Source organism: Phyllostomus discolor, chromosome 5 (assembly GCF_004126475.2).
Source record: "Phyllostomus discolor isolate MPI-MPIP mPhyDis1 chromosome 5, mPhyDis1.pri.v3, whole genome shotgun sequence".
Taxonomy (NCBI): Eukaryota; Metazoa; Chordata; class Mammalia; order Chiroptera; family Phyllostomidae; genus Phyllostomus; species Phyllostomus discolor.
The window spans coordinates 96,846,263-96,873,114 of NC_040907.2; the positions used below are offsets into that span (position 1 = coordinate 96,846,263).

General features: G+C 37.4%; 2 protein-coding genes across 8 annotated transcripts in view; both read left to right on the forward strand.

Moving 5' to 3' along the window:
- Positions 1-26,852, forward strand: part of EXOC2 (exocyst complex component 2) — a 262,089-nt gene that overhangs the window by 25,456 nt on the left and 209,781 nt on the right. Inside the window, exon 1 of one of the 7 annotated variants that reach the window (XM_036026607.1) lies at positions 48-555. The exons of 4 other annotated variants lie outside the window; for them this stretch is intronic. The gene's annotated coding sequence lies outside the window, so the exon portion shown is untranslated. Of the gene's footprint in view, positions 1-47; positions 556-6,399; positions 6,420-25,660; positions 25,717-26,852 lie in introns of those variants that run through there. 2 more of the 7 variants (XM_036026610.1, XM_036026606.1) reach the window with 2 other exon arrangements.
- HUS1B (HUS1 checkpoint clamp component B) lies at positions 1,107-2,684 on the forward strand (the record flags this gene model as incomplete). The annotated part of the gene is given in 5 exon segments (XM_036026612.1): positions 1,107-1,594; positions 1,596-1,631; positions 1,633-1,691; positions 1,694-1,789; positions 1,792-2,684. Coding segments are annotated over 5 exon segments (828 nt in total), but the record flags the coding sequence as incomplete, so codon positions are not given.

Sequence of the window (26,852 nt, forward strand, 5' to 3'; positions counted from 1 at the left end):
TGGTATTTCAGTCAACTAGCTCTTCAGGACTCCAAAATAGATTCCAAATCAGTTTAGTAATTAAATGGATAAAAGAGATAGCATGAAAATATGAGAAACATGACTTTGAAAGCATGATTCTAGAACTAGAGGAGAAAGGATCAATACTTTTGACATTAAAAGACTCAAAATTTCCTAAGGACAAAGAGAAACCAACCATAAACAATGTGAAAAAACAAATGATAAACTGGTGATGATACTGATAGTGTTCATAATGGACAGAGGGTTAATGTTCTCTAGTGAGGTATCTTAAAATCAAGGGAAAAAAACTTGATAAAAAGATGCAAAGGTAGTGAAAATGGAATTCATACACAATGCAAGTTGAAACCACTTACTTTCTTTTGTCTATCAGGTTGCTTTACAAATTGAACAGATTGCTAATACCCAGTGTTGCTGGTGAGACTATGTGTTGGTAAAGCATTTCTGCAGGCTAGTTTGGTAATACATGCTAGGACCTTAAATGTACCTCATTTGACCTGCAATTTCTACTTAAATGTAATGTAATGAAATAACTGGGTAAGTGTGCAAAAATGTTTTTTTAGAAAAATGTTTATTGTCATGTTCATAATAGCAAAAATATTGGAAATCACCTAAATATCATTGATTATACATCCATGCAATGAAATACTAAGCATATTTCTATTTACCAACATGGAAAAATGTCCATCATATAGTTTATGTGTGAGAATCAGGTTGCAGTATGTTTACTTAGCATGCCACAATTTTATAAAGCATATGTAACTATATCTACATGTATATTCTGATTGATGAAGACAGTGTATATACCAGTGAGGTAAAAAGTGGTTATATGAATGGTGATTTTATTTTTCTTCATATAATTTAAAATATTTAGAAGTTTCTGTGATGTAATGCCTATTCTTTTTATAATCAGAGTGGAGACACTGAAGCTCTTTTTCAGGTGAGGAGGTGGAGGAAAGTTGAAGATAATGGAAGCAGTGTTTTTAGAGGCCCCAGATCCACAGTTTCCCGTAGCCTTTGTCAGGGATCTTGCACACCTGAGTGCTACCTCTGCCGGGTAGGATGTAGAGGGGTGATACCTGGAATGAAGGGCTTATGGCACATGGGGTACCCCTCTGTGCTCTGACTGCTACCCTCACGGCATCATAAAGTTTTATGCCAAGGTTGCAGGCAAGAATTTTATAGAACTCTTTGTCCATGTCAGTGGTACCATATCAAAACTGGCAAAAGTCTGTGTGCTTCATGTGAGCCAAGACAAACTGTGCTTTGGGACCACTCATTCCAGGGTCATGCATGAGGCCAGGGTGTGGTGGGAGGTTAAGTGGGGAGACTTCTTTCACTGGTTTCTCATGGAAGGCGTTTCAGAAGAATTCAGAAAGATTTATTTAGAGCTGGCATCTGAGCATTTGTTCAGAGCAGTGAGAAGCACAGGGAATGCCCCTGAAGTTCCTGTTGACCAACATTGTCCCTGCCTCATTGAGCTGGCAGCTGGTGGCTCTGCAGCTGCTGTTGCCCACAGGTGGGATCTGCCTGTGGGGGTGCTTTCCAGAAGGGCTGGGAAAAATTTCCCAGAGCCTAGATGATGTTAGAGTTTATCTGCCAGCTTTGAAGACTAAAGAACATTATAGAAAGGATGGTAAACACGGGTAATCAAGTGCTGGTTGAAGCAAATCTAATGACAGAATGAACTTCAGTGTAGAAACTATTGTAGTGTCTATAAAAAGTTATTTCAACAACCTTGGAAATCCTCCATTGCCTGCTCTGGATATGTCTTAAAACAGAAACCTGAAGAGCATGTTGCAGTGTGGGTAGGGAATAGGAAGCTTCTGCAGTTTTTCGAGGGACAGCAAATAAATCCTACAGTGGCCTTATGCAATATTTTGAGCAATACTCTTTTCTTCATCTTCAGATGTCATCTTTAGTATTTCTTTCCTTCCTCATAAAAATTCAACCAGCCTATTTTATTATGTTATTTTTTAAAGCGTATGGTCTTTTCACAATTGAAACGGACCCTGAGTTGATTGGATTAAGAGTCTGCATCCTCAGTCTGATTTATATAGAATGTATATTCTGTTGAGCTCCTCTTTCTTTGTAAAGCTTGCATTACAAAATCATTGGTGAAAGAGTTGTATAGTTCATTTTTGTGTTTATTAACTTTGTCAGTTCTTTTCATGCTTTTTGAGAGGCAAACAAGAAAGGATTTTGTACTTCAATTCTTTTTGAGGAAAAAGGAATGTAACAAAATAAATAAAAATAACTTGGAATTCTTAAATAATTGGATCAATATTGTGTGATAAAACTCCACTGTGTAAAATGGGAATTTCATCAAGTATAAACATTTTCTGAGGGATTTTTCTTAATTTAGAGAGCTTAATGTGATATCTGAAAGATACAAGGTATTTATCATTTATTGCATCGCTAGCTGTGTGTTGTTTTTCGAAGTATATATTAGTGTATATTCATGATTTTAGATTTATCATCTACAGAGTTTGAATTGGTTATTTATTAGGTCGACTAATAATGCATATTGTTCACACAAGAATTCAAAAAAAATAGTCAAGTTTAAGTGGACCGAGGTGTTGCTTGTGTGTAACTTTTATATGAACCATGTTTCCATTTTTTCCCAATAGTATTGTTATTCCATTTCCAAAGTAATTCTTTTTTTTTTTTAAAGGGAAGCATTTTTTTTTAAGATTTTATTTATTTATGTTTGGAGAGGGAAGGGAGGGAGATAGAGAGAGAGAGAGAGAGAAACATCAGTGTGTGGTTGCTGGGGGTTATAGCCTGCAACCCAGGAATGTACCCTGGCTGGGAATCGAACTTGCGACGCTTTGGTTCGCAAGCCTGTGCTCAATCCACTGAGCTACGCCAGCCAGGGCTTTTTTTTTTTTTTTTTAATATATTTTATTGATTATGCTATTACAGTTGTCCCATTTTCCCCCTTTCACTCCCCTCCACCCTGCACACCCACTCCCACCCATATCCTCCCCTTTAGTCATGTCCATGTGTCATACTTATAAGTTCTTTAGCTTCTAGATTTCCCGTACTATTCTTACCCTCCCCCTATTTTCAACATACAATCTATGCTACTTATTCTCTGTACCTTTTCCCCCTCTCTCCTCCTCCCACTCCCCTGTTGCTAACCCTCCATGTGATCTCCATTTCTGTGGTTCTGTTCCTGTTCTAGTTGTTTGCTTAGTTTCTTTTGGTTTTGCTTTAGGTGTGATTGTTAATAATTGTGAGTTTGCTGTCCTTTTACTATACATGTTTTTTCTTTATCTTCTTTTCTTAGATAAGTCCCTTTAACATTTCATAAAATAAGGGGTTGGTGATGATGAACTCCTTTAACTTGACCTTAGCTGAGAAGCACTTGATCTTCCCTTCCATTCTAAATGAAAGCTTTGCTGGATAGAGTAATCTGGGATATAGGTCCTTGTCTTTCATGACTTGGAATATTTCTTTCCAGCCCCTTCTTGCCTGTAAGGTCTCTTTTGAGAAATCAGCTGACAGCCTGATGAGAACTCCTTTGTAGGTGACTGTCCCTTTATCTCTTGCTGCTTCTAGGGTTCTCTCCTTCATTTTTACCTTGGCTAATGTAATTATGATGTGCCTTGGTGTGTTTCTTCTTGGGCCCAACTTCTTTGGGGCTCTCTGAGCTTCCTGGATTTCCTGGAAGTCTATTTCCTTTGCCAGAATGGGGAAGTTCTCCTTTATTATATTTGTTCAAATACGTGCTCAATCTGTTGCTTTTCCTCTTCCCCTTGGGGTACCCCTATAATTCAGATGTTGGAACGTTTAAAGATGTCCTGGAGGTTCCTAAGCTTCTTGTTGTTTTGAATTCTTATTTCTTCATTCTTTCCTGTTTGTTTTCTTTTTCTTCCTTCTTGACCAGTGTGTTGTTTTGAGCCCCAGTTTCCTTCTCATCACTGTTGGTTCTCTGTGCATCTTCCTTCATCTCTTTTATGGTAATCTGCATTTTTTCCATGTAATTTGCGCCCAAAATCAACCAATTCTGTGAGCTTCCTGATCACCAGTGTTTTGAACTGTGCATGTGATAGATTGGCTATCTCTTGGTCGCTCAAAAGGATGAGCCCTGGGGCAATGATCTGTTTTTCTGTTTGAGACGTATGTCTGTCTGTCTCTCTCTCTCTCTCTCTTTTTTTGGTTTGGTCGCTCCTGTTACAGTGAGGGGCGGAGCCTTAGGTGTTCACCGTGGCTGGACACCCCAGTCGCTAGATTGTGACGTTGTATGTGGGGGTGGGGGGCGGGGAGGACAATGGCAGCATCTTCGTTCTCCTGGGATCTCAGTCCCTTCCCTGGTATCCTGGGTTGCGCACTCTGCCCTGGTTCACAATCGCAGCCTTACTGGGTCCACCAGTTGCCGCTTGGGTACTTAGGGTCCACCCGCTGTGATCTTGCCTGCCCTGGAGGGTTTATGCGCTCCCAGTTGCCTTTTTCGTCCAGTTCTCCCTGTTCTCCACACTGAGGCTGGAGCCCGGCTGCTTGTCTCCGCCCCTCCTAATGGTCTGGATGAATAGGTCTACTTCAACTTCTTGGCTGTCCGACTTCCATTCAGATAAATTCTCTGTCAGTTCTGGGTGTTATTCTGCCCTAAATTGTTGTTGTTCTAATCTTAGTTGTGTGCGGAGGTGCAGTGCATCCACCTATGCCTCCATCTTCTGATTTATCCTCCAAAGTAATTCTTTTTGTTTTTTTAATCCTTACCTGAGGATATGTTTAATTGATATGAGAGAGAGAGTCAGAAAGACAGATAGACAGACATTGATGTGACAAGATTGATTGGTTGCCCCCTGGTGGTGATCAAACCTGCTACCTGGGTGTGTGCCTTGACTCGGGATTGAACCCACAACCCTTTGATGCATGAAGATCCCTCCAACCAACTGAGCTACCCACCCAGGACCAAAATAATTCTTAATGCTTTATTATTTTCCAAAGAGGACAGAGGGGGTTTAAAGGGCTGGGACAATGATTAAAAATCTCGTGGAGAAGGGAGGTTCATATGAAATTTAGTTTTGTAATGGTTTATGCAATAAGACAATTCATTAACCTTGCAGCCTATATATTTGCTGACTCAGTGAATTCCCATGACTATATTTCCATAAGTAGTGAATAATTTTACTAGATTTGGTGATTAAATACTTACATTTGTTATTATTGTTACTATTATTATTTGCTGAATTCCTTTTATGGTATTGCAGAAAGAAAACAAAAGCATGAAACACCTAGGTAAGTCACTTGAACTTCTGGTGGTTAAGGTCTCTTTCAGTGTGAATAGATTCTGATTCAGTACTCTGAGGGTTACAATATAAGAAGATTAAAAGGTTGTTTTCAGAAGTATTTAAAATATCTTTAAGTTATTAATACATAAGCTATTTAATTTTTAATTTCTGAGTTATACAAAATTGCTTGATAAATATTTCCAAAGCTGTTTGTGGAATTTTTTTTAAAGCTATTTTGAATGTTTTTAAAATCCCCTGCTTTCATCTGCATTTTTGTAGACTTTAAATGCCAGATGAAAATGAAAAACAAATGTTTTAATACAGTGCAATGATGATAAGATCTGCAGATTTTTTTTCTGTGCCATAACACAGAAATGACTTACTGTACTTGTTTCTAGCAACTCTTCCAAAATTTTCTTTGGTGGTTCATTAGTTAAATTCTCATTAATTAAATGAGAATTTTCAAGGTATCATAAAAGTATCTTTTTATCTATTTAATCCTCTCCCCTTCCATTAAAGAAAATAAATCATTGATGGACTGTATTAAAGTGCCTCCTTATATCTAGAAATGTGTGTTTCAGTGCAGTTTTATTGTTCCACTAAATATAATTTGCTAAAAGCTACTAAAATGTTGCTTATAATAATGTTTATTCATAAGTATATGAATTATTCAGTGAATAAGGACATCAGTGCCAGCCAATATCAAAAGAAATCAGAGAAATGTCTGTTGGTTGGTGAACCTATAAGGGTCCTCCTAGTTCTTTTTATCCCCATTGGTTCAAGGAGTTGAAAAATGCTTGATATTTAACATAAGTCTGGAGATGCATTAGTGTTATGTTTACTTTTTTAGCAGATCTATAACTCTGGTAATTGACAGCATATTGGTGTGTAGTTTTTGGTTCTTGGGCTAATAGCTAGCATATAATTTGAAGCTCCTCTACAATGCCTAGTATGTATTTCAATACTGCCAACTTTTATCATTTGCCCATTGGTATCATTTAATCCTTTGTTTATTATTAGCATACTTGTGCAAGGATATTGCTTAATAAAAGTGGCTTATTGTGTATCTAATAATTTTTCTTAAAAGAATAGCTACTATACCTCTTGTTTTTATCATTCTGCTTTCAAAAGATGAAGTTAGCTTTTCATGTGTACTTTAGGGTTGGTTTATTCACTGTATTTTGTACTTCTTTCATTATTTTAAATAACTGTGTAATGTATACATAGTATATTGTTTTAATTAAACAAATGAGGTTTTTGATGGTCAAAGTCAGACTTTTGTTAACCTGTTTAGTTTATTCACCTAAGAAAGACCCTGTGACAGATTTTCAAAGATCATTATTACATTTGAAAAATCCTTTTAGGAGAATCTGTAGGCACTTAATGACAACTTATAGATGAAAGAAAGTTAAAAATATCCTGTTAGGCATGGCTTGTGAACTGAAAACATTTCAAAACTAAAGTCAGTTTTCTTAAGGCTTAGACTCTTTCCTGAGTGTGATAGGAAATTATTTTATTTGTGATTTTAAGCATAAAAACATTATCTGCAATGCATGATATTTATAACTGGAGGTGGGTTGAAAAAAGACATCTCTTTCCATAATTCATTCCACAAATAATTGCTGAGTACATACTATGTGGTAGGCACTTTTGTATGTGTGGTGAACATTGCACTTTAAACAGTGGATGTTCATCTATTTCTAATTTAAATGGCTTAGTGTTCTTCCTGAGATAATGGTTTGTCCATGTTTGGGGAGTGTAGATGATGCCTCATGGTAAAGAAATGCCGCTGAATTTTCGCATCTGAACTAATATAATGAATGGGAGTTTTCAGCTGCTTCTCATTTGTATGTCTCTTCAATCATAAATAAGAAAATAGATCATACTTTTTGACTTATGACTGTCCACTGTGGCCTAGACATTACTTTGTTTTATTTGGACAGACTTTGAGGTTCACATAGTTAAGTTTAGGATCCTCTATAAAGGCCCACAAAATGGATTGAGAACATTGGGAGTAAGTTGGAAATGCCTTATCTTAGCTTTTTTTGGTTTGCTATTTTTTTGAAATGAGAGGCACTCTAATTTCAACCATGTTTCATGCCAGAAAGAGCCAGTATCTCAGGTATATAAGGAACAATCAAGGTTTTCAGAATGTGGGATATCAAATACACAAATGACCACATGGGATTCAGGGAAAGAGTGATATTAGACTCCTATGAGTTGGGAAACCAAGGATCTGGTCTGGTTTGCAATTAATTATGTGTGTGTGTGTGTGTGTGTGTGTGTGACCTTGAAAAAATTATTTAACATCTCTGGGTTACAGTTTCTTCAGTTGAGAGGGTCTAGACATTAATTGAATCAAGTTTCTTGGCTTTGATTGTATGAAATCCTGGCATGCCCTCCTACTGATAATCAAAGCCATCATGTTAAGTGTAGCTGACAATTTGATATTTTTATTATCTTTTTAGTAATATTAATGTATTGATAATTTCTTTACTTAATAAGTTTTTATCCCACTGTTTTTCTGGAAACAAGGATTGTGGAGTATTTCTGCTTAAAAATTTGTTTCTTTATAAAGTGAACTAGACCAAATTTGAAAGTAATCAGTTGAAGTCTCATGCTTACCTATTTATAGTCTAATACTACAGACAGGAATTAATAGTATCAAGTTAATTAAATCACCACTCAGTGGTGGTTTAATTTTCCGAGCCAATTAATTGAAGCATTTTCCTTTGTCAAGAATTGGTTTTGTAGACATTAATCAATAAGGCAGGCTTATTATTCATTCCTTCCTTAATATTTGTTTTTCCTACAGTGGTATGGTATCTTTCAGTAATATAATTTCTTTGGGAACTGTGTGTTGAAGTATGTCTTTTTTCTCATGAAAGATTTTATTAATATGTGTTACTAAACTTCAGGTTTATCAATTCACAATGGTTTTCAAGCACATTTTCTTTATTAAAGATTTTATTTATTTACTTTTAGAGAAAGGGGAAGGGAGGGAGAAAGAGAGGAGGAGAAACACCAATGTGCGGTTGCCCCTCACGCGTCCCCTACTGGGGACCTGGCCTGCAACCCAGGCATGTGCCCTCACGTGGAATTGAACCAGTGACCCTTTGGTTTCCAGTCCAGCACTCAATCCACTAAGCTACATCAGCCAAGGCATTTTCAAAACAAGCTTTCTAGACTCTTGTCCATATTCAGAAACATGTTTAAAGAGGTAACAGTAGTATATCACATTTAAAGAATACTTATTTCTGAAACTTCTATAATTTTATGTGTCAACTATTAAATTTCCTAGTGTGGCTGTTTTTAAATGTCAGTGTATTCATTGCTTATTGTGCATTTTGTTAATTTAAATGTGAAAATAAATATTTACCTCCTGACTTTGGCAAACAATGGGTCTGATGTGTTGATTAGCAAAAGGATATTAATTTGATGTAGTTTTGCTTTAATATGTTACCTAGGCATTATTTTTGATAATTTTTAATTTCATACTTACAGAAAACTTTAAAAAATAATAAAGGTACATCATTACTCTAAACCTTTTTTTCATGCAAATTGTTTACTTCTTGCCCCATTTTTTAAATTTAAAAAGTATTCATTTTTAAAATTACACAATCACCCCTGGCTGGTGTGGCTCAGTGGATTGAGTACCTGCCAGTGAATCTAAGGGTAGTCTGTTTGATTTTCATTTGGGACACATGACTGGGTTGTGGGTCAGATCCCCAGTAGGGAGCACATGAGAGGCAACCACATATTGTTATTTCTCTCCCTCTCTTTCTCTCTCCATTCCCCTCTCTCTAAAAAATAAATAAAAAAATCTTTAAAAAAATAAAATTATACAGTCAAATTGATTTTGGGCAGGGATGGTACACTACTATGAATTTTAACTCATTTTTTCATGTAGCCACTACTGTAATTAGGATACAAAAATATCCCATCACTCTGTAAGAGCTCCATTTATAATTATACCCAGCTCTTATCTCTCACTTCTGGCAATTCTCTGTTCTCCATCCCTATCATTTGTCTTTTCTAAAATGTCAGATAAATGGAATCATATGTGCCTTTTCAGGTTGACTTCTTTCATCCAATTTTAAACCTCCCTGGAATGGTTTCTTTAAAAAAAAATTTTAGAAAATTTTCCTTATACAACTGAATTGGACAGTAACACCTTTCAGATGATCGATCATACAATCATGATAAGCTCCCTAGTTTTAAGGAGCTGATAAAGCTTTTATTCCCAGGAGTGAAAAATGACATACTATTGGACTCCTGGTAGTCAGGTCTCAGTTTTAATGCATGTTGGTTCTGTTCCTCCAGTATGTGTATGCATGTTCTTTGAATGATGGAGGAGATATGGGAGACATACTGCAAAAAAAGATCTTGTACCTGTCCTGTGGAATTGCGTAAATGAAATCTGAGGTGTTTTTATTTCATATTAAAAGTCACACATGTTGTCTTCTTGGAGAATGAATAAAAATGTGTAATATTTTGTAGTTTCCCTGGATTTTTCTTTTGCAGCATGCTTAGTAATATCATCAGTTCCTCCTGCAAGAGGTTTTGATTTGAATTCTTCAATTTCTTCTCTAGATTTTTAAAAATATATTTTATTGATTATCTATTACAGTAGTCCCATTTTCCCCTCTTCACTCCCTTCTTCCCTGCACACCCTTTCCCACCCACATTCCCCCACTTAGTTCATGTCCATGGGTTGTACATATAAGTTCTTTGGCTTCTACATTTCCTATACTATTCTTACCCTCCCCCTTTCTATTTTCTACTTACCATCTATGCTACTTATTCTCTGTACCTTTTCCCCTTTTCTCCTCCTCCGACTCCCCTGTTCCTAACCCTCCATGTGATCTCCATTTCTGTGGTTCTGTCTGTTCCTGTTCTAGTTGTTAGTTTAGTTTGCTTTTGTTTTTGTTTTAGGTGTGGTTGTTATTAATTGTGAGTTTGCCATCATTTTACTATTCATATTTTTAATTCTTTTTCTTAGATAAATCCAATTTCTTTCTCTAGTTTTGTACATCTTGATTTAGCTTTCTGTATTAGTGTCATCTGCTTCTTGGCAAACTTGATAAACTTCCTAGGGCAACGTTTTAGCCTTCCACTTCTTCAGGGAGCCTGCTAGTCAACTATCTTCTCTGCCTTAGATTTCTCAGTTCCAGAAGTGGCTGGTGAAGTCAACTGGTCTTGCACAGGATCCTTCTTGGTTGCCCAGCAGCCACTGCATCCACAGCTCCTATTGCTGCTGCCCTCTGTTTTTATCACTTGAAAATATGGTGTAAATATAGTCCTTTTGTTCCTAACTACTTTAGTATGTAGTTATTAAGAGCAAGGGCATTCTCTTATATTACCATAGTACAGTTTTCAGAGTCAGGAAATTTAACATGAATACCAATTTTTCCAATTAATAGATTGGAAAATCAATTTTTATAGAAAATTTTCTTCTAAAAATCCATCTGGTATCATATTATATTTGCTTGTAATGTCTCATTAGTGTCCTTTATTCTTGATTTTGACATTTTCAAAGAGCACAGGCCAGGTATTTTGTAGAATGTCCATCAATTTAAGATTATGTGATTAGATTTTTTTGATTAGATTTGAGTTATGCATTTTTGGCAAAAACATCACAGAAATGATATTGGATTCTTGGCATTGTATTATGTCAGGAAGCACACAATGTCTCAATTGGTGATTTTAATTTCTGATTTCATTATGACTTCCTAATAGTTAACATGCTGTATAATAAGAACTTTCTTTTCTTCCATATATATTTGTTCATTGATTTATGTTATTAGGATGTAGTTGAATATTTTCTTTTCTAAATAGATTACAATCATTAGTTACATAAATGTTCTAATTGCCTTAGATTTGGAAATGAGAGCCCCTTCATTATAGTTCCTGTATACTTTTGACATGTCCTCATCATTCTTTGAGTAATTTCTTACTGACACAATGTAACAAGGTGGTCAGGCCAAATAGCTGGGGAACAGGGGGAGTCCCCAGAACCACACCAGAAAGGGCACCTCCTTCTAAAAGGGAGGGAAAAACCCCAAGGCAGTGGATTCAAAAAGCAGCTGGTGAGAGCCCACCTTCTCCAAAGGGAGGGACTGCCAGAGAAGGGAGACTGCCTGAGGCAACTGTAAACAAACTAGCCAGGGTTGCCTGGCAACCAAGCAGCCCAAATTTTCTTGGGCTGAGGGAGGAGGCTGATGTCAGAGGAAACAGCAAACTGCTTGGTGGCAAAGCAGCTTGTGACCCAGCTGGAGGGAAGTTGTACTGAGGCTGTGTGGGACAAAAAAAGTTAAAAACACACGTGTATGGTGGAGGTCAGCAATCCACAGCAGCAGCAGGACTCCCTGCACCAAGTCAAGATGTATGTGTGCCTGTGCATGACTGGAGACCTTGCCCCTTGTGCAAAATGGTGGCTGGAAGAGGAGAAAAGACAACTGGGACAAACATGGTGGACATTAGCTCACATTGGTTGAAAAGCTGGACACTCCCAGTGCGTGGGGTTTTTGGAGAGGGTTTTAAATAAAACACAGGCAGAAACCCCTCTCTGTTTCTTTGCCTTGCGTGGGCTGGAGTGTTGTGGGAGTGGTAGATGCGGGCCGCCTGAGGCTTAGGTCCCATATGGGCAGGAGCCACTTGGAAGAGGTGGTATCCTGTGCTGGGATGTGCCTCACCAGGTGCCAGCCCCTGGGTTGCTGTGCATTGTCTCTTGACGGACTTATTTCACTTAATGTAATGTTCTCCAGGTCCATCGGTCTTGCAAAAGGTAAGATTTCCTTTTTTTTTTTTTTTTAAATGGGTACATAGTATTCCATTGTGTAAAGGTACCACAGCTTTTTTAATCCACTGGTCTGCTGATGGGCAATTGGGCTGTTTCAGATCTTGGCCACTGTTAAATTGAACATAGGGGTGCATATATTCTTTCAAGTTAATGTTTCGTCATTCTTGGGATATATTCCCAGAAGTGAGATTGCTGGGTCAAAAGACAGATCCATTTTAATTTTTTGAGGAAACTCCATACTGTTTTCCACAGTGGCTGTACCAGTCTGCATTTCTATCAGCAGTGCACAAGGGTTCCCTTTTCTCCACATCCTTGTATGCACTTGCTATTTGTTGATTTATTCTAGCAGGTGTGAGGTGATATCTCATTGTGGCTTTAATTTGCATGTCTTATGACAATAGTGATGTTGAACATTTTTTCATAAGTCTACAGGCCTTCTGTATGCTCTCTTTAGAGAAATGTCTATTCAGGTCCTTTGCTCAGTTTTTAATTGGATTGTTTGTCTTCCTGGGGTTGAGTTGTATGAATTCTGTGTATATTTTGGAGATTAACCCTTTATCAGATGTACCATGGGCAATTATGTTCTCCTGTGCACTGGTTTCTTTTTTTTATTTTGTTGATGGTTTCTTTTGCTGTGCAAAAGCTTTTTAGTTTGATGTAATCCTATTTGTTTCTTTTTTCTTTTTTTCCCTCTTGCCCTAGGAGACCTATTGGCAAAAATATTACTGTGCACTGTTAGACTGAGTCTGAGATTTTACTGTCTATATTTTCTTTGAGGATATTTATGGTTTTGTGACTTATATTTAAATCTTTTATCCATTTTGAGTTTATTCTTGTGTATGATGTAAGTTGGTAGTCAAGTTTCTTTTCTTTTTTTTTTTTTTGGCATGTACCTGTCCAATTTATTTTCCCAGTCCTTTTTTTTTTTTAAATTTTATTTTAATCATTGTTCAAGTACAGTTTTCTCCCCCCTACTCCCATTCCAGCCCACCCACCCAACCCTCCTCCCTTCCCCCCCATTACCCCCCACCCCTAGTTTTTGTCCATGTGTCCGACAAATTTGTTCCTGTAAACCCTACCCATTCCCCCCTGAAATTCCCTCTTCTCTCCCCTCTGGTCACTGTCAGACTATCCCCTATTTCAGTGTCTTTGGTTATATTTTGCTGTTTTTTTTTGTTTTGTTGTTTAGATTCCTGTTAAAGGTGATATCATGTGGTATTTGTCTTTCACTGCCTGGCTTGTTTCGCTTAGCATAATGCTTTCCAGTTCCATCCAAGCTGTTGCAAAGGGTAGGAGCTCCTTCTTTCTTTCTGCTGCATAGAAATCCATTGTGTAAATGTACCATAGTTTTTTGATCCATTCATTTACTGATGGGCATCTAGGTTGCTTCCAGCACCTAGCTATTGTAAATTGTGCTGCTATGAACATCGGGGTGCAAATGTTCTTTTGTATTGGTGTTTCAGTGTTCTTAGGATGTAGTCCCAGCAGTGGAATCGCAGGGTCAAAAGGCAGATCCATTTTTAGTTTTCTGAGGAAGTTCCATACTGCTTTCCATAGTGGTTGTACCAGTGTGCAGTCCCACCAGCAGTGCACTAGGGACCCCCTTTCTCCACAGCCTCTCCAACACTTGTTGTTTGTTGCTTTGTTTATGATGGCCATTCTGACTGGTGTGAAGTGGTATCTCATTGTGGTTTTAATTTGCATCTCTCTGATGGCTAGCGATATTGAGCATCGTTTCATGTGTCTTTGGATTTTCTGTATGTCTTCCTTGGAGAAGTGTCTGTTCAAGTCCTTTGCCCATTTTTTAATTGGGTTCCTTGTCTTCTTAGAGTGGAGTCGTGTAAGTTCTTTATGTATTTTGGAGATTAAACCCTTGTCTGAGGTATCATTGGCAAATATGTTTTCCCATACAGTTGGTTCTCTTTTTATTTTGATACTGTTTTCTTTAGCTGTGCAAAAGCTTTTAATTTTGATGAGGTCCCATTTGTTTATTCTTTCCTTTATGTCCCTTGCTCTAGGAGACAAGTCAGTAAAAAAGTTTCTGCGTGAAATATCTGAGATTTTCCTACCTACATTCTCCTCTAGGACTTTAATGGTGTCACGTTTTATATTTAAGTCTTTTATGCACTTTGAATTTATTTTTGTATAAGGTGTAAGTTGGTGCTCGAGTTTCATTTTTTTGCACATAGCTGTCCAGTTCTCCCAACACCATTTGTTGAAGAAGCTATTTTTATTCCATTTTATGTTGCTGCTTCCTTTGTCAAATATTAATTGACCGTAGAGGCTTGGTTTTATTTCTGGGCTCTCTGTTCTGTTCCATTGGTCCATGTGCCTGTTTTTATGCCAATACCAGGCAGTTTTGATTACAGTGGCCTTGTAGTATAGTTTAGTGTCAGGTATTGTGATCCCTCCTACTTTACTCTTCTTTCTCAAAATTGCAGCAGCTATTCGGGGTTGTTTATGGTTCCATATAAATTGTTGAAGTGTTTGTTCTATGTCTGTGAAATATACCATTGATACTTTAATAGGTATTGCATTGAATGTGTAAATTGCTTTTGGTAGTATGGACATTTTGATGATATTAATTCTTCCAATCCATGAACATGGTATATGTTTCCATTTGTTTGTGTCTTCCTTGATTTCTCTCCTCAGTGTTATGTAGTTTTCTGAATACAGGTCTTTTACCTCTTTGGTTAGGTTTATTCCTAGGTATTTTATTTTTCTTTTTGCTATTTCAAATGCGATTTTTTTCTTGATTTCTGCTTCTGCTGTTTCATTGTTGGTGTACGGAAATGCCTTTGATTTCTGGATATTGACTTTGTATCCTGCTGTTTTGCCAAATTCATTTATTAGGTCAAGCAGTTTTTTGGTGGAGTCTATAGGATTTTCTATGTACACTATCATGTCATCTGCAAACAGTGACAGTTTTGTTTCCTCCTTTCCGATTTGGACTCCTTTTATTTCTTTTTCTTGTCTGATTGCTGTGGCTAAAACTTCCAGTACTCTATTGAATAGAAGTGGTGAAAGTGGACATCCTTGTCTTGTTCCTGTTCTTAGTGGAAAAGATTTTAATTTTTGCCCATTGAGTATAATGTTGGCTGTAGGTTTCTCATATATGGCCTTTATTATGTTGAGGAATGCTCCCTCTATTCCCACTTGGCTGAGTGTTTTTATCATAAATGGGTGCTGTACCTTATCAAATGCTTTTTCTGAATCTTGGTATGATCATGTGGTTTTTGTCTTTGCTTTTGTTTTTGTGATGTATTACATTTGCTGATTTGCGAATATTGTACCATCCTTGCATACCTGGAATGAATCCCAGTTGGTCATGGTGTATGATCTTCTTAATGTACTGTTGGATGTGGTTTGCCAGTATCTTGTTGAGGATTTTAGCGTCAATGTTCATCAGCGATATTGACCTGTAGTTTTCTTTCTTTGTTGTGTCTTTATCTGGTTTTGGAATTAAGATGATGTTGGCCTCATAAAAAGAGTTTGGTAGTCTTCCATCTTTTTGGATTTTTTGAAATAGTCTGTGAAGGATAGGTGTTAGTTCTTCCTTAAATGCTTTGTAGAATTCTCCTGTGAAACCATCTGGTCCAGGGCTTTTGTGTGTTGGGAGTTTTTTGATTACTGCTTCAATTTCTTTTGCTGTTATTGGTTTGTTCAGGCTTTCTGCTTCCATTTATTGAGTTTTGGAAGGTTATATTTTTCTAGAAATTTGTCCATTTCATCTAGGTTTTCAAATTTCTTGGCATACAGTTCTTTGTAGTAATTTCTTACAATCCTTTGTATTTCTGTGGTATCTGTTGTAATCTCTCCTCTTTCATTTCTGATTGTGTTTATTTGGGTTTTCTCTCTTTTTTTCTTGATGAGTCTGCTTAAAGGCTTGTCGATTTTGTTTATCTTTTCAAAGAACCAACTGTTGGATTCATTGATCTTTAGAATTGTGCTTTTAGTCTCTATGTCATTTAATTCTTCTCTGATCTTGGTTATTTCCTTCCTTCTGCTTGCTCTGGGCTGTCTTTGTTGTTGTTCCTCGAGTTCTTGTAGACGTAGGGTTAGGTTTTTTGTTTGAAAAGTTTCTAACTTTTTTAGGTGGGCCTGTATCGCTATGAACTTCCCTCTCAGGACTGCCTTGGCTGTTTCCCATAAGCTTTGGGTTGTTGTGAGTTCGTTTTCATTTGTTTCCAAAAACCGTTTGATTTCTTCCCTAATCTCATTCTTGACCCATTCATTGTTTAATAGCATGCTGTTTAATCTCCATGAATTTGAGTGTTTTGGGTTTTTTTCCTTGGTTTCTAGTTTCAGTCCCTTGTGATCCGAGAAAATGGTTGGTATGATTTCATTTTTTTTGAAATTGTTGAGGCTTGTTTTGTGTCCTATCATGTGGTCAGTCTTTGAAAATGTTCCATGTACATTTGAAAAAAAATGTGTATTTAGCTTCTTTGGGATGGAGGTTTCTGTAAATATCAGTAAAGCCCATTTCATCTAGGGTATTGTTCAGTGCCACAGTATCTTTGTTGATATTTTGTTTGGAAGATCTGTCCACTTTTGATAGGGGGGTGTTAAAATCTCCCACTATAATTGTGTTGCTTTCCATATCTTTCTTGAAGTCCTCTAAGATTTCCTTTATGTATTTGGGTGCTCCTATGTTGGGTGCATATATATTTACAATATTTATGTCTTCTTGGTGAATTCTTCCCTTGAGTATTATGAAATGACCTTCTGGGTCTCTCTTTATGGACCTTCTTTGGAAGTCTATTTTGTCAGATATGAGTATTGCTACCCCGGCTTTCTTTTCCTGTCCATTTGCTTGGAAAATCTGTTTCCAGCCCTTCACTTTCAACCTGTGCAGATCTTTTATCCTGAGGTGGGTCTCTTGTAGGCAGCATATGTGTGGGTCATGTTTTCTTATCCAATCAGCTATTCTATGTCTTTTGATTGGAGCATTTAATCCATTTACGTTTAAGGTTATTATTGATAGGTACTTATTCATTGCCTTTTATGTACGTGTGATCCTCTCTCACTCTCTCTTTTCCTCTCTTTCCTTAAAGCAGTCCCTTTTGGCATCTCTTGCAGAGCTGGTTTAGTAGAGGTGTATTCTTTTAGACTTCTTTTGTCTGAGAAGCTTCTTATTTGGCCTTCTGTCTTGATTGAGAGCCTTGCTGGGTAAAGTAGTCATGGTTGCAGGCCTCTGGTTCTCATTACTTGGATTATTTCTTGCCATTCTCTTCTGGCTTGAAGTGTTTCCATTGAGAAGTCAGCTGTTAGCCTTATTGGGGCTCCCTTGTATGTTACTTCCTGTTTCTCCCTTGCTGCCTTTAGGATTCTCTCTTTGTCTTGAAATTTTGCCATTTTAATCATGATGTGTCTTGAGGTGGGCCTCTTTGGGTTCCTCTTGATTGGGACTCTCTGTTTTTCCTGGATTTGTGTGACTTTTTCTCTCATCAAATTAGGGAAGTTTTCCATAATTACTTTTTCAAATAGGTTTTCTATCCCTTGTTCTTCTTCTTCTCCTTCTGGTATCCCTATTATACGGATGTTATTACGTTTCATATTGTCTTGCATTTCTCTTAATCCCTCTTCATTTTTTCTGAGCCTCTTTTCCTTTTCTTGCTCTTTCTGGGTGTTTTCTTCTACTTTTTCCTCTAGCTCGCTGATCCGATCTTCTGCTTCATTGATCCTGCTTTTCATTCCTTCTACTGTGTTCTTCGGTTCGGAAATTGTATTCATTTCCTCTTGGCCCTTGTTGAGAGTTTCTATTTCCTTTTTTATGCTGATGTATTTTTCATTGAGTTCATTTTAGCTTCCCTGTAGTTTCTTGTATCTCATTGTGAGCTCATTGAGCTTCCTGACAATCAGTGCTTTGAATTCAATATCTGATAGTTGAATTGCCACTATTTCATTTAGCATTCTTCCTGAGGCTTCCTCCTTTCCTGTCATTTGGGGATTATTTCTTTGTCTTACCATTGTTTGTGAGACTGTTCTTGTTCGCCTCAGCTTCTTATATTGATCTGTTCTGGCTCCGTGGGTTTATGTTGTGAACTTCTTTAGTACAATAGCAGTGAGTTTCAGTGGTGCTGTTTACTTGATCTCCCAAGCTCACTGGTCTTGGGCTGTTGTTTAAGTTGGCTTTGTGTTTGCCTTTGGGTTTTGGTTGTTGTTGAGTCCTTCTTTGGTGGTTCCTTCCCACCAGCTGGTTAAATGAGGGTCATTCTATCCACCACCTTCTGTATTTTGTTGTGCTGGTGAGGGCAGGTTGTGTTGAAGCTGGTTCTTCTGTGTGTACAAGGTTTAAAGAAATCTTGTTCAGTTGTTTGTATTGGGTACTGTCTCTACTGTTTAGTTGTATTTCCAGATAAGTCCTGGATTGAGGTTTGTGTGGTTACTACTCCCTCCTTCACCTTCTTCTGCTGTTATCTGTTAGTGGTTCCTTTGTTGTTGGGTTTCCTCTTCCAGTGGGTATCCTGGTGTTCACCTCCTCCACCTATTCTTTTTTGTCATCAGTTGGAGGGGGAAGGCAAAATGGTTTAAGACAGCAACAGAGAATTCTATGCTATTTACAGTAGTAGCAAGTAGGGAAGATATAGGAGATCCTTTCACTATTTATAGTGTTAACTGTGGTCTTCCACCCAGCTAGCTGATTTTTAGAAAGGATGGAAAGAAGATAAGACTCTTGTTGGGGGAGGAAGGATGGTGAGTTGGATTTATAAAGCAGGGAGATTGTGGGAGGTCAGATTCTGAGGTAAGGTGAGAGTAAAGGATAATAAATAGGTGTAGTGTGTGAGAGAATAGAGTTAACTACTACAGTAATAGAGTTCAGGAAGCTTTGAAATGAGCTACGATCTTGGGGGGGGGGTGTTGTGAAGTAATTACAATTGCATGGAACAGTGGTTATTTACAATAATATTATGGCAACATTCATATGACAGAGTCTATGAGATCTAGGTAACAAGGATAGGGAGTACAGAACATTGAGTAGTGTGCTGATTGGACACAGGTGAGTTAAAGGATAGTAGGTTAGTAATACAGTATAGAAAGAGATATCAGGGGAAAGTTGTCAGGTCATATAATATATCCAGCCTAGCAAAGCAGGCTATACAAAAAGAAGAGGGATATAAAAATACTATTAAAAAAAGATGCAGGAACACTGGAGAAATAATAATAATACAAATATGCAATAACTTGCAGATTCTCTGTAATAGCAGAGTGACATTTATGTCACTGTCCCAGCTGTTGTGATGTGCCTTCTTTGCGTTCAACTTTGGTCTTTTCACAGATCCAGGATTTTGTCTCACTTGTAGGTATTTAGGAAAAAATTTTAAAAAGTGAAAAATAGAAAAGGCAGACGAAGGAAGGAAGAAGAGATAAAATTGGAGAACAGGAAGGAGGAAGGAATAAAACAAGAAATCAGGTAAGAGAGGAAAAAGAAATCAAATGAGAATAGAAACAATAAAAATTAAAAAATTAAAAATTGTTAAAAAAATAGAATCAAATTAAAAAGTCTCTTGATTTCAAAGTGGCCAAACTGGTTTTTCTGCTCTTGCTGGTTGAGGCAGGCTGAAGGATGATTTGTTTGGCTTTTCTTCCGTGGCCAGTGGAGTTCGCCCTGGCTCCTCAGCCTTGGGCTCTGGGTGTGGGAATCAGGTCTTTCCCCAGGGTTACTGCTGTGGGCTGGTGTGCGGGGATGCTCTCCTTGCAGGCGTGCCCGTGCGCCGGTGGGCCAGTGCGCCGGTGGGCTGGTGTGCCCGTGCCGGCACGCTCACAGCTGGGTAGCAGAGAGGCTGGAGCCACTGATCACTTTAGGAGAATTCCCCAAACAGTGTCTGTGTCTATTCACTCCTTCCTCTTGAGAAATTCCTCCCATTCAAGCCCGCTGCTCCCCACAGTGGCCTGGCTTTTCCCACCGTGGCCTGGCTTCTCCCACCGCCAAACGCTCCAGCCAGACCGGTGACCGTGGGAGTCCGGGTCCGCTGCGCGACTCAGCCCCTCTGGTGTCCACCGCCTCCAAAGGTGCTCACAGCCCCCGTGTTTTTGCCAGCACCTGGATTCCTCCCAGAGCCGCTCAGACCTTGCTCGGCTGGGGAGGCAGCAGTTGACCTGGCTCTCTCCCAAGGACCCTATGGCAAACCCAGCAGCAGCCCCGGGCCTGGGGCTGCAGCCCCGGGACCACACGCTGGTCCTGGGACCCTACCTTGTTGCAGCACTCCCCTTAGGATCTGTTCTTTGTTCTTTCGGTTCTGCCACAATCATTTGTCCTCTGTTTTCAAAAATGCTGAAATATGTTGGTTGCTTGCCTTTCTACTCCATAGATCGGTCAGGATTTTCTCCCCTGAGCAGAGGAAAGCCGAATCTGCTCCTTCCTACTCCAACGCCATCTTCCCAGTCCTTTTTTTTTTAAGAGACTGTCTTTACTCCATTGCATGCTCTTGCCTCCTTTGTCAAATATTACGTGACCATATATGTATGGGTGTATTTCTGGGCTCTTGCTCTGTCCCTTGACCTATATGCATGTTTTTATGCCAGTACCAGGCTGTTTTGATTATGATGGCCTTGTAGTATTGTTTGATATGAGGTATTGCGATCCCTCCTACTTTGTTTTTCTTTGTCAAGATTGCTGAGATTCTTTTTTTGTTTCCATATACATTTTTGGGGTATTTGTTTGAGATCTGTGAAATATGACATTGGTATTTTAATATGAATTGCACTGAATCTATAGATTGCTTTGGGTAGTATGGGCATGAAATAGTCTGGTGCAGTTATAAAACCTTTATATTTCTCTCTAAGGTTGTTGTCTGAAAAATTATTTTCAACTTTTTTCCTAAAATTTAGTGGTTTTCAGTATAGCTACAGTTGTGCAGCCATCATCACAATCCATTTTAGAACTGTCATCACAACAGCAAGAAGGCATACTCATTAGCAGTCACTCTTCATTTCTTCCCAACCTCCACTCGCCTCCTCCCCAGCAATAGGCAACTACTAATCTACTTTCTGTCTCCATAGATTTGCCTATTCCAGATGTTCATATATAAATTAAATTGTGTGGTGTGTGGTTTTTTTGTGACTGGCTTCTTTGACTTAGTACAGTGGTTTTAAGAAGCATCCATTTTGTGGCATGTGAGTACTTCATTCCTGTTTCCATTGTTGCAAGGATGTACCACATATTATTTACCCTTTCACCACTTGCAGACTATTGAGTTGATTCCACTTTTTGGCTATTAGTTAATAATGTTGTGAACATGGATGTTTTTATGTGAACATCAGGTTTTCATTTTTCTTGGATGTATATGCTTAGTAGTAGAGTTGGTAAATCATGTAGTAACTCTATGTTTAACTTTATAAGGAGCTGGCAAACTGTTTTCCAGACTGTAACTTTTACATTCCCACCAGTAATTTTCATTTCTTCACAGCCTCAGCAGCATATTATTTTTTTGCCTTTTTGATTATATCCTAGTGGGTATAAAGTGATACCTCATTTGTTGTTTTGATTTTCATTTTCCTGAGGACTAATGACATTGAGCTTCATTTTATGTGCTTATCAAATATATTTTGTATCATTTTTGACAAAATAACTATTCAGATTTGTTGCCCATTTTTAAATGATATATATATATATTACTATTGAGTTGTATTTTTTATATATTCTAGAGACAAGTCTCTTATCAGATACACTGTTTCTTCCTATTCTGTGGCTTGTCTTTTTACTTTCTTGAGCATGTCCTTTGAAGCACATTTTTTACAAATGAAATTTATTGGGGTGACATTGGTCAATAAAATTATATAAGTTTCACATGTATAATTCTATGATACATAATATGTATGTATAATGCATTGTGTGCCCACCTCCAAAGGTCACGGCATCTTCAGTCATGTCCAGCAGAAGTATCACTGGCTTGAGTGTGGTTGGTTGGGTAAGGTTATGGGTGTAATCATTTATAGTTTTAATTTGAACATTTCACCTAAAATGTCATATGGTATGCTTGAGTGTGATATTCTTGGTACAGAATTACATGCTCATGATTTTGTAAGAAAAGATGTTTGTAATAAAAGAGGAGAGTTATTTGTACCAGACCCTATATTTGACCTTCTTTATGCTTTACTATCCCCACATCCCTCTTCCCTCTGATCTGCCTGTTATTTTTGTTGTTTTTCATTTGTACATCTGTTACTTTCAGTTTAATATCCCACATATGAGTGAAATATGGTTCTTAACTTTTTCTGTCTGACTTATTTCACTTAGCATGATATTTTCAGGATCTATCTATGTCAGCGATTTTCAACTGGAATGCCGTAAGATTTTTTAAAACATGTAGTTCCTGACTATTTAGTCAGGGGCACTGACCTCTTTATTCTCAGATTGTCAACTAAAGAGATGACATCAGGCAGCACAACAATAGCTGTCCAGTGTGAGTCAAAATTATACCTATTTTTTTGTCAGATTGGCAAAAAATATATTTTTGGTGTTCTGTGAAATTTTAGTATTTACATGTGCCATGAGTTGAAAAAAGTTGAAAATCGCTGATCTGTGTTGTCACAAATGGTAATATTCCATCTTTTCTTGTGGCTGAGTAGTATTCCATTGTATATATGTACCACATCTTCTTTATCCAGTCATTTATCAAAAAACACTTTAGTTGTCTCCATGTTTTGGCCACTGTGAATAATGCTCCAGTGAACACAGGGGTACATATTATCTTTGCGAATAAATGTTTTCAAATATTTTGAGTAGATGCCCATCTCTAACCTTAATTTTTTGAGGGCCCTCCGTACTGTTTTCCATAGTGGCTGTACCAGTTTACACTCCCACCAGCAGTGAATGAGGGTTTCTTTTTCTATACAACCTCTCCAATACTTGTTACTTGTCTTGTACTTGTGCATGCCATGAGATGAAAAATATCATGGCATTTCATTGTAGTTTTGATTTGCTTTTCCCTGATAGCTAGTGAAATTGAGTCTCTTCTCACAGATTTGTTGGCAATTCTTATGTCTTCTTGGGAGAAGTGTCTGTTTAGGTCCTCTGCCTATTTTTAATTTGTTTGGTTTTGTGTTGTATGAGTTCTTTATGTATAGGGTTTGGCAGAAGTAATGCCTGCTTGAGTGTGGTTGGTAGGGTAATAATATAGGTATAATAATTTATAGTTTTAATTTGAACATTTCGCCTAAAGTATTGTCATATGGTATGCTTGTGTGTGATGTCGTTATGTTACATAATTACATGCTTATGATTTTGTAATAAAAGTGTTTGTAATAAAAAGGGGGTGTTATTTGTGCCGGACCCTGTATTTTTGGATGTTGACCTATTGTTGGAGCTTTTGTTTGCAAAAACATCTCCCATTCAGTCTGTTGCCTTTTTATTTCATTGTCTGTTTCTTTTGCAGTGCAGAAGCTTTTTAGTTTGATGTAGTCCCATTCATTTATTGTTGCCTTTACTTCCCTTGCCTTTGGGATCAAATTCATAAAGTTCTCTCTAAGAACAAGATCCATAACTTTAGTACCTATGTTTCTTCTATGTAATTTGTGTTTTAGGTCTTATATTTAGGTGTGATGCATTCTTAGTTAATTTTTGTATATGGGAACAAACATTAGTTTCATTCTTTTGCATATGGCATTCTTATTTTCAAGATTACAGTTCTAAAGAAACTCAAGTTACAAGAAAACACAGATAGACAATTCAACGAGCTCAGAAATAAAATCAATGAACAAAAATGAGTACTTTACCAAAGAAATGGAAACTTTAAAAAAGAATCAAATAGAAAATCTGGAGATGAAGAACTCAATAAAAGAGATTAAGAATGAGTCTGTGAGCTAGGAAATAGAGTTGACCAGATGGAGGAAAGAATTAATGATATTGAAGATAGAAATCTAGAAATGACACACAGGGAAGGAGGAGAGAGACTCTTTAAATTTTTATTAAAACCATATCTGATTGATTTTTTTTCTTTTGTTGCTCATGGTGGTGTATCTAAGAAGGCTTTGCCTAACCCAAAGTCACAAAGAAATACCGCTGTGTTTTCTTCAGAGATTTATAGTTTTTTGATCTACATATAGGTATATAATACATTTGAAGTAAAATGTTGTTCTATAAGGAAGGGACCCAACTCTAGTCTTTTGCATGTAGATATCAAGTTGTCCCAACACCATTTGTTAAAAAATTATATTTTTCTATTGTTTAAAAATTATTTGACTATAAATATAAAGGCTTATTTTTGGATTCTTTTTTTTTAAAGATTTTATTTATTTATTTTTAGAGAGGGAAGGGAGAGAGAGAAAGAGAGAGAGAGAAACATCAATGTGCGGTTGCTGGGGTTATGGCCTGCAACCCAGGCATGTACCCTGGCTGGGAATCGAACCTGGGACACTTTGGTTCCCAGCCCGCGCTCCATCCACTGAGCTACGCCAGCCAGGTATTTTTGGATTCTTAATTTGATTTCATTGATGTATATGTCTCTCTTTATTCCAGCACTGCACTGTCTTGATTATGTAGCTTTGCAGTAAGTTTTGAAATCATGGAATATGAATCCTCCAACTTTGTTTCTGTTTTTCAAGATCATTCTGGCTATTTTGAGTCTTTTCTGTTTTCATAATATTTATGATAAGTCCATTTCTGCAGGAAAGCCAGCTCAGAATTTAATTGGGATTGCAGTTTATTTGTGGATCAAATTGGGAGTATTGCCATCTTAACAATATTGTCTTCCCACCCATGTCTTTCCATTTTTTTTAGATGTTTAATTTTTTTTAAGAATGTTTTGTAGTTTTCAAAATACGGGTTTTGTATTTCTTTTGTAAAACTTATTTCTGAGTATTTTATTTTTTTATGCTCTTTTGTACAAGTGTCTTTTAATTGTTTTTTTGCATGTATGTATGTAATATGCCTCTCATATCCCTATCCTCTACTCCTATATTTGTCATGTTTTAATTCCTATGTCCCATTGATACTATGAATTGTTTGGAATATATTCAACCTCTTTAAGCAATTATGTGACATGTTTTTTTTTTTTTTTTGGTCAGGCACTATATGATAGGCATTGAGGGTATATCAGTAGAATTGATTAAACATCATGTGTTCTCAAAGAGGTGACACAAATATGATATCTAAGGTTTAATACAGCAAATATTAGAATGATGTAGTGGAAGCATTGTAAAGGGAAGCATAAGGAAGATTTTGTTAGAGATGGTAACATTTAAGCTTGACCTTGAAATATTGGTAAGGATTTTGCATACTGGGAAAACTTTATAGGTAATTGACACAAGAAAAAGGAAAGCATAAAAGCATAAAAATACTTGGCTGTTCATAAGAGGTAAACAGGCTTATGTGGTGTCAGATGACAGGGAAATGACTGAGGGTGAAATAGAAAATGTAGAAGAATCTAGTTTGTATAGCTGTTAATGAAATGTTAAGGATTTTGCTCTGTCCATTGTGGTTCAGTTGATTGGAGTGTTGTCCCATAGAATGAAAGCTTGTAGCAAAGTTCTCTTCCCGGTTAGGACACATATCCAGGTTGTGGGTTCTGTCTCCAGTCGGGATGTGTCTGAGAAGGCAACTAACCTGTGTTTCTCTTTCTCTCCCTTTCTCTCTCTCTAAAAGCAGTGAAAAACATCCTCAGATGAAGATAAAAAAAAGTTAAGAATTTTGTGGGCACTGGAGACCACTGAGCAGTGTCATGGGAAATTTTTATTTTTATATTTTTGAGGGGTGGAGTTGATGAAATCCGTATTTTGGAGAATTAGCTCTGGTGTTTGCTGAGAGTGGATTGCAGTGGAGATATAGTAGGGGCAGAGAACTCAGAACAGCAATTTCCAACTGGTGTGCCACACAAATTTTTAAAACATGCAGTACCTGACTATTTAGTCAAGAGCACTGACCTCTTTTTCCTTAGATCATGGGTATCAAACTCATTTTCACTGGGGGCCATATCAGCCTCGCCATTGCCTTTAAAGGGCCAAAATAATTTTAGGGCTGTATAAATGTAACTACTCCTTAACTGTTAAGGAGTTGAAATTACATTTGGCCCTTTGAAGGCAACTTCAAGGCTGATGTGTCTGGCCTCTGGTGAAAATGAGTTTGACACCCGTACCTTAGATTGTTAAATAAAAACAAATGACAGCAGCCAAAACAACAATAGCCATCCAGTGTGAATGAATCAAAATTACACTTATTTTTTTGTCAGGCAAAAATTATAATGCAATTTTTGGTGTTCCACAGTATTTTAGTAATTAGTTTGTGTGTAATGAGAATATCTAGGGAGAGAAGATGAAAGTCTCAACTAGGAGAGCAACAGTAGAATTGAGAGGAATGTTTGAGTTTGCATTGTGACAGAAAGATTCTGAGTATTCAGGGGATGCGATAGGGAAGGAGACGAGTCAGGATAACCTTGAGTTGTCTCATTTGGTTTATTGGATGATGATAATGTCTTTCTGTTTCTTCACTCTTTGCTGTTGTATTGCTGTTGTAATTTTATTAAATAAATTATGTAGACTTGTTTGATTGCATCATTGGCCATGAGCTTTAATTCAGTCTCCAGCCTCCTCTTTTTTTCTAGAGGAGGTCAAGTTTATGTCACAGCGCTCAAAACCCCAAGTCTCTAATCACATGATTACCCTTACTGGTTTGGCCAACCATAACATTGAGTTGCCATAAATATTATATAACTGTGATATTGAGGGCTCATGAATAACAAACACGTTCTTTGGATTTTGAGCCTCTTTCCAGAAACCAGGGACGGAAGTCAATCACAATCCTTATTATACAACATACTCCAAACTCACTTAGCTCTCTTTTCTGGCATACATCT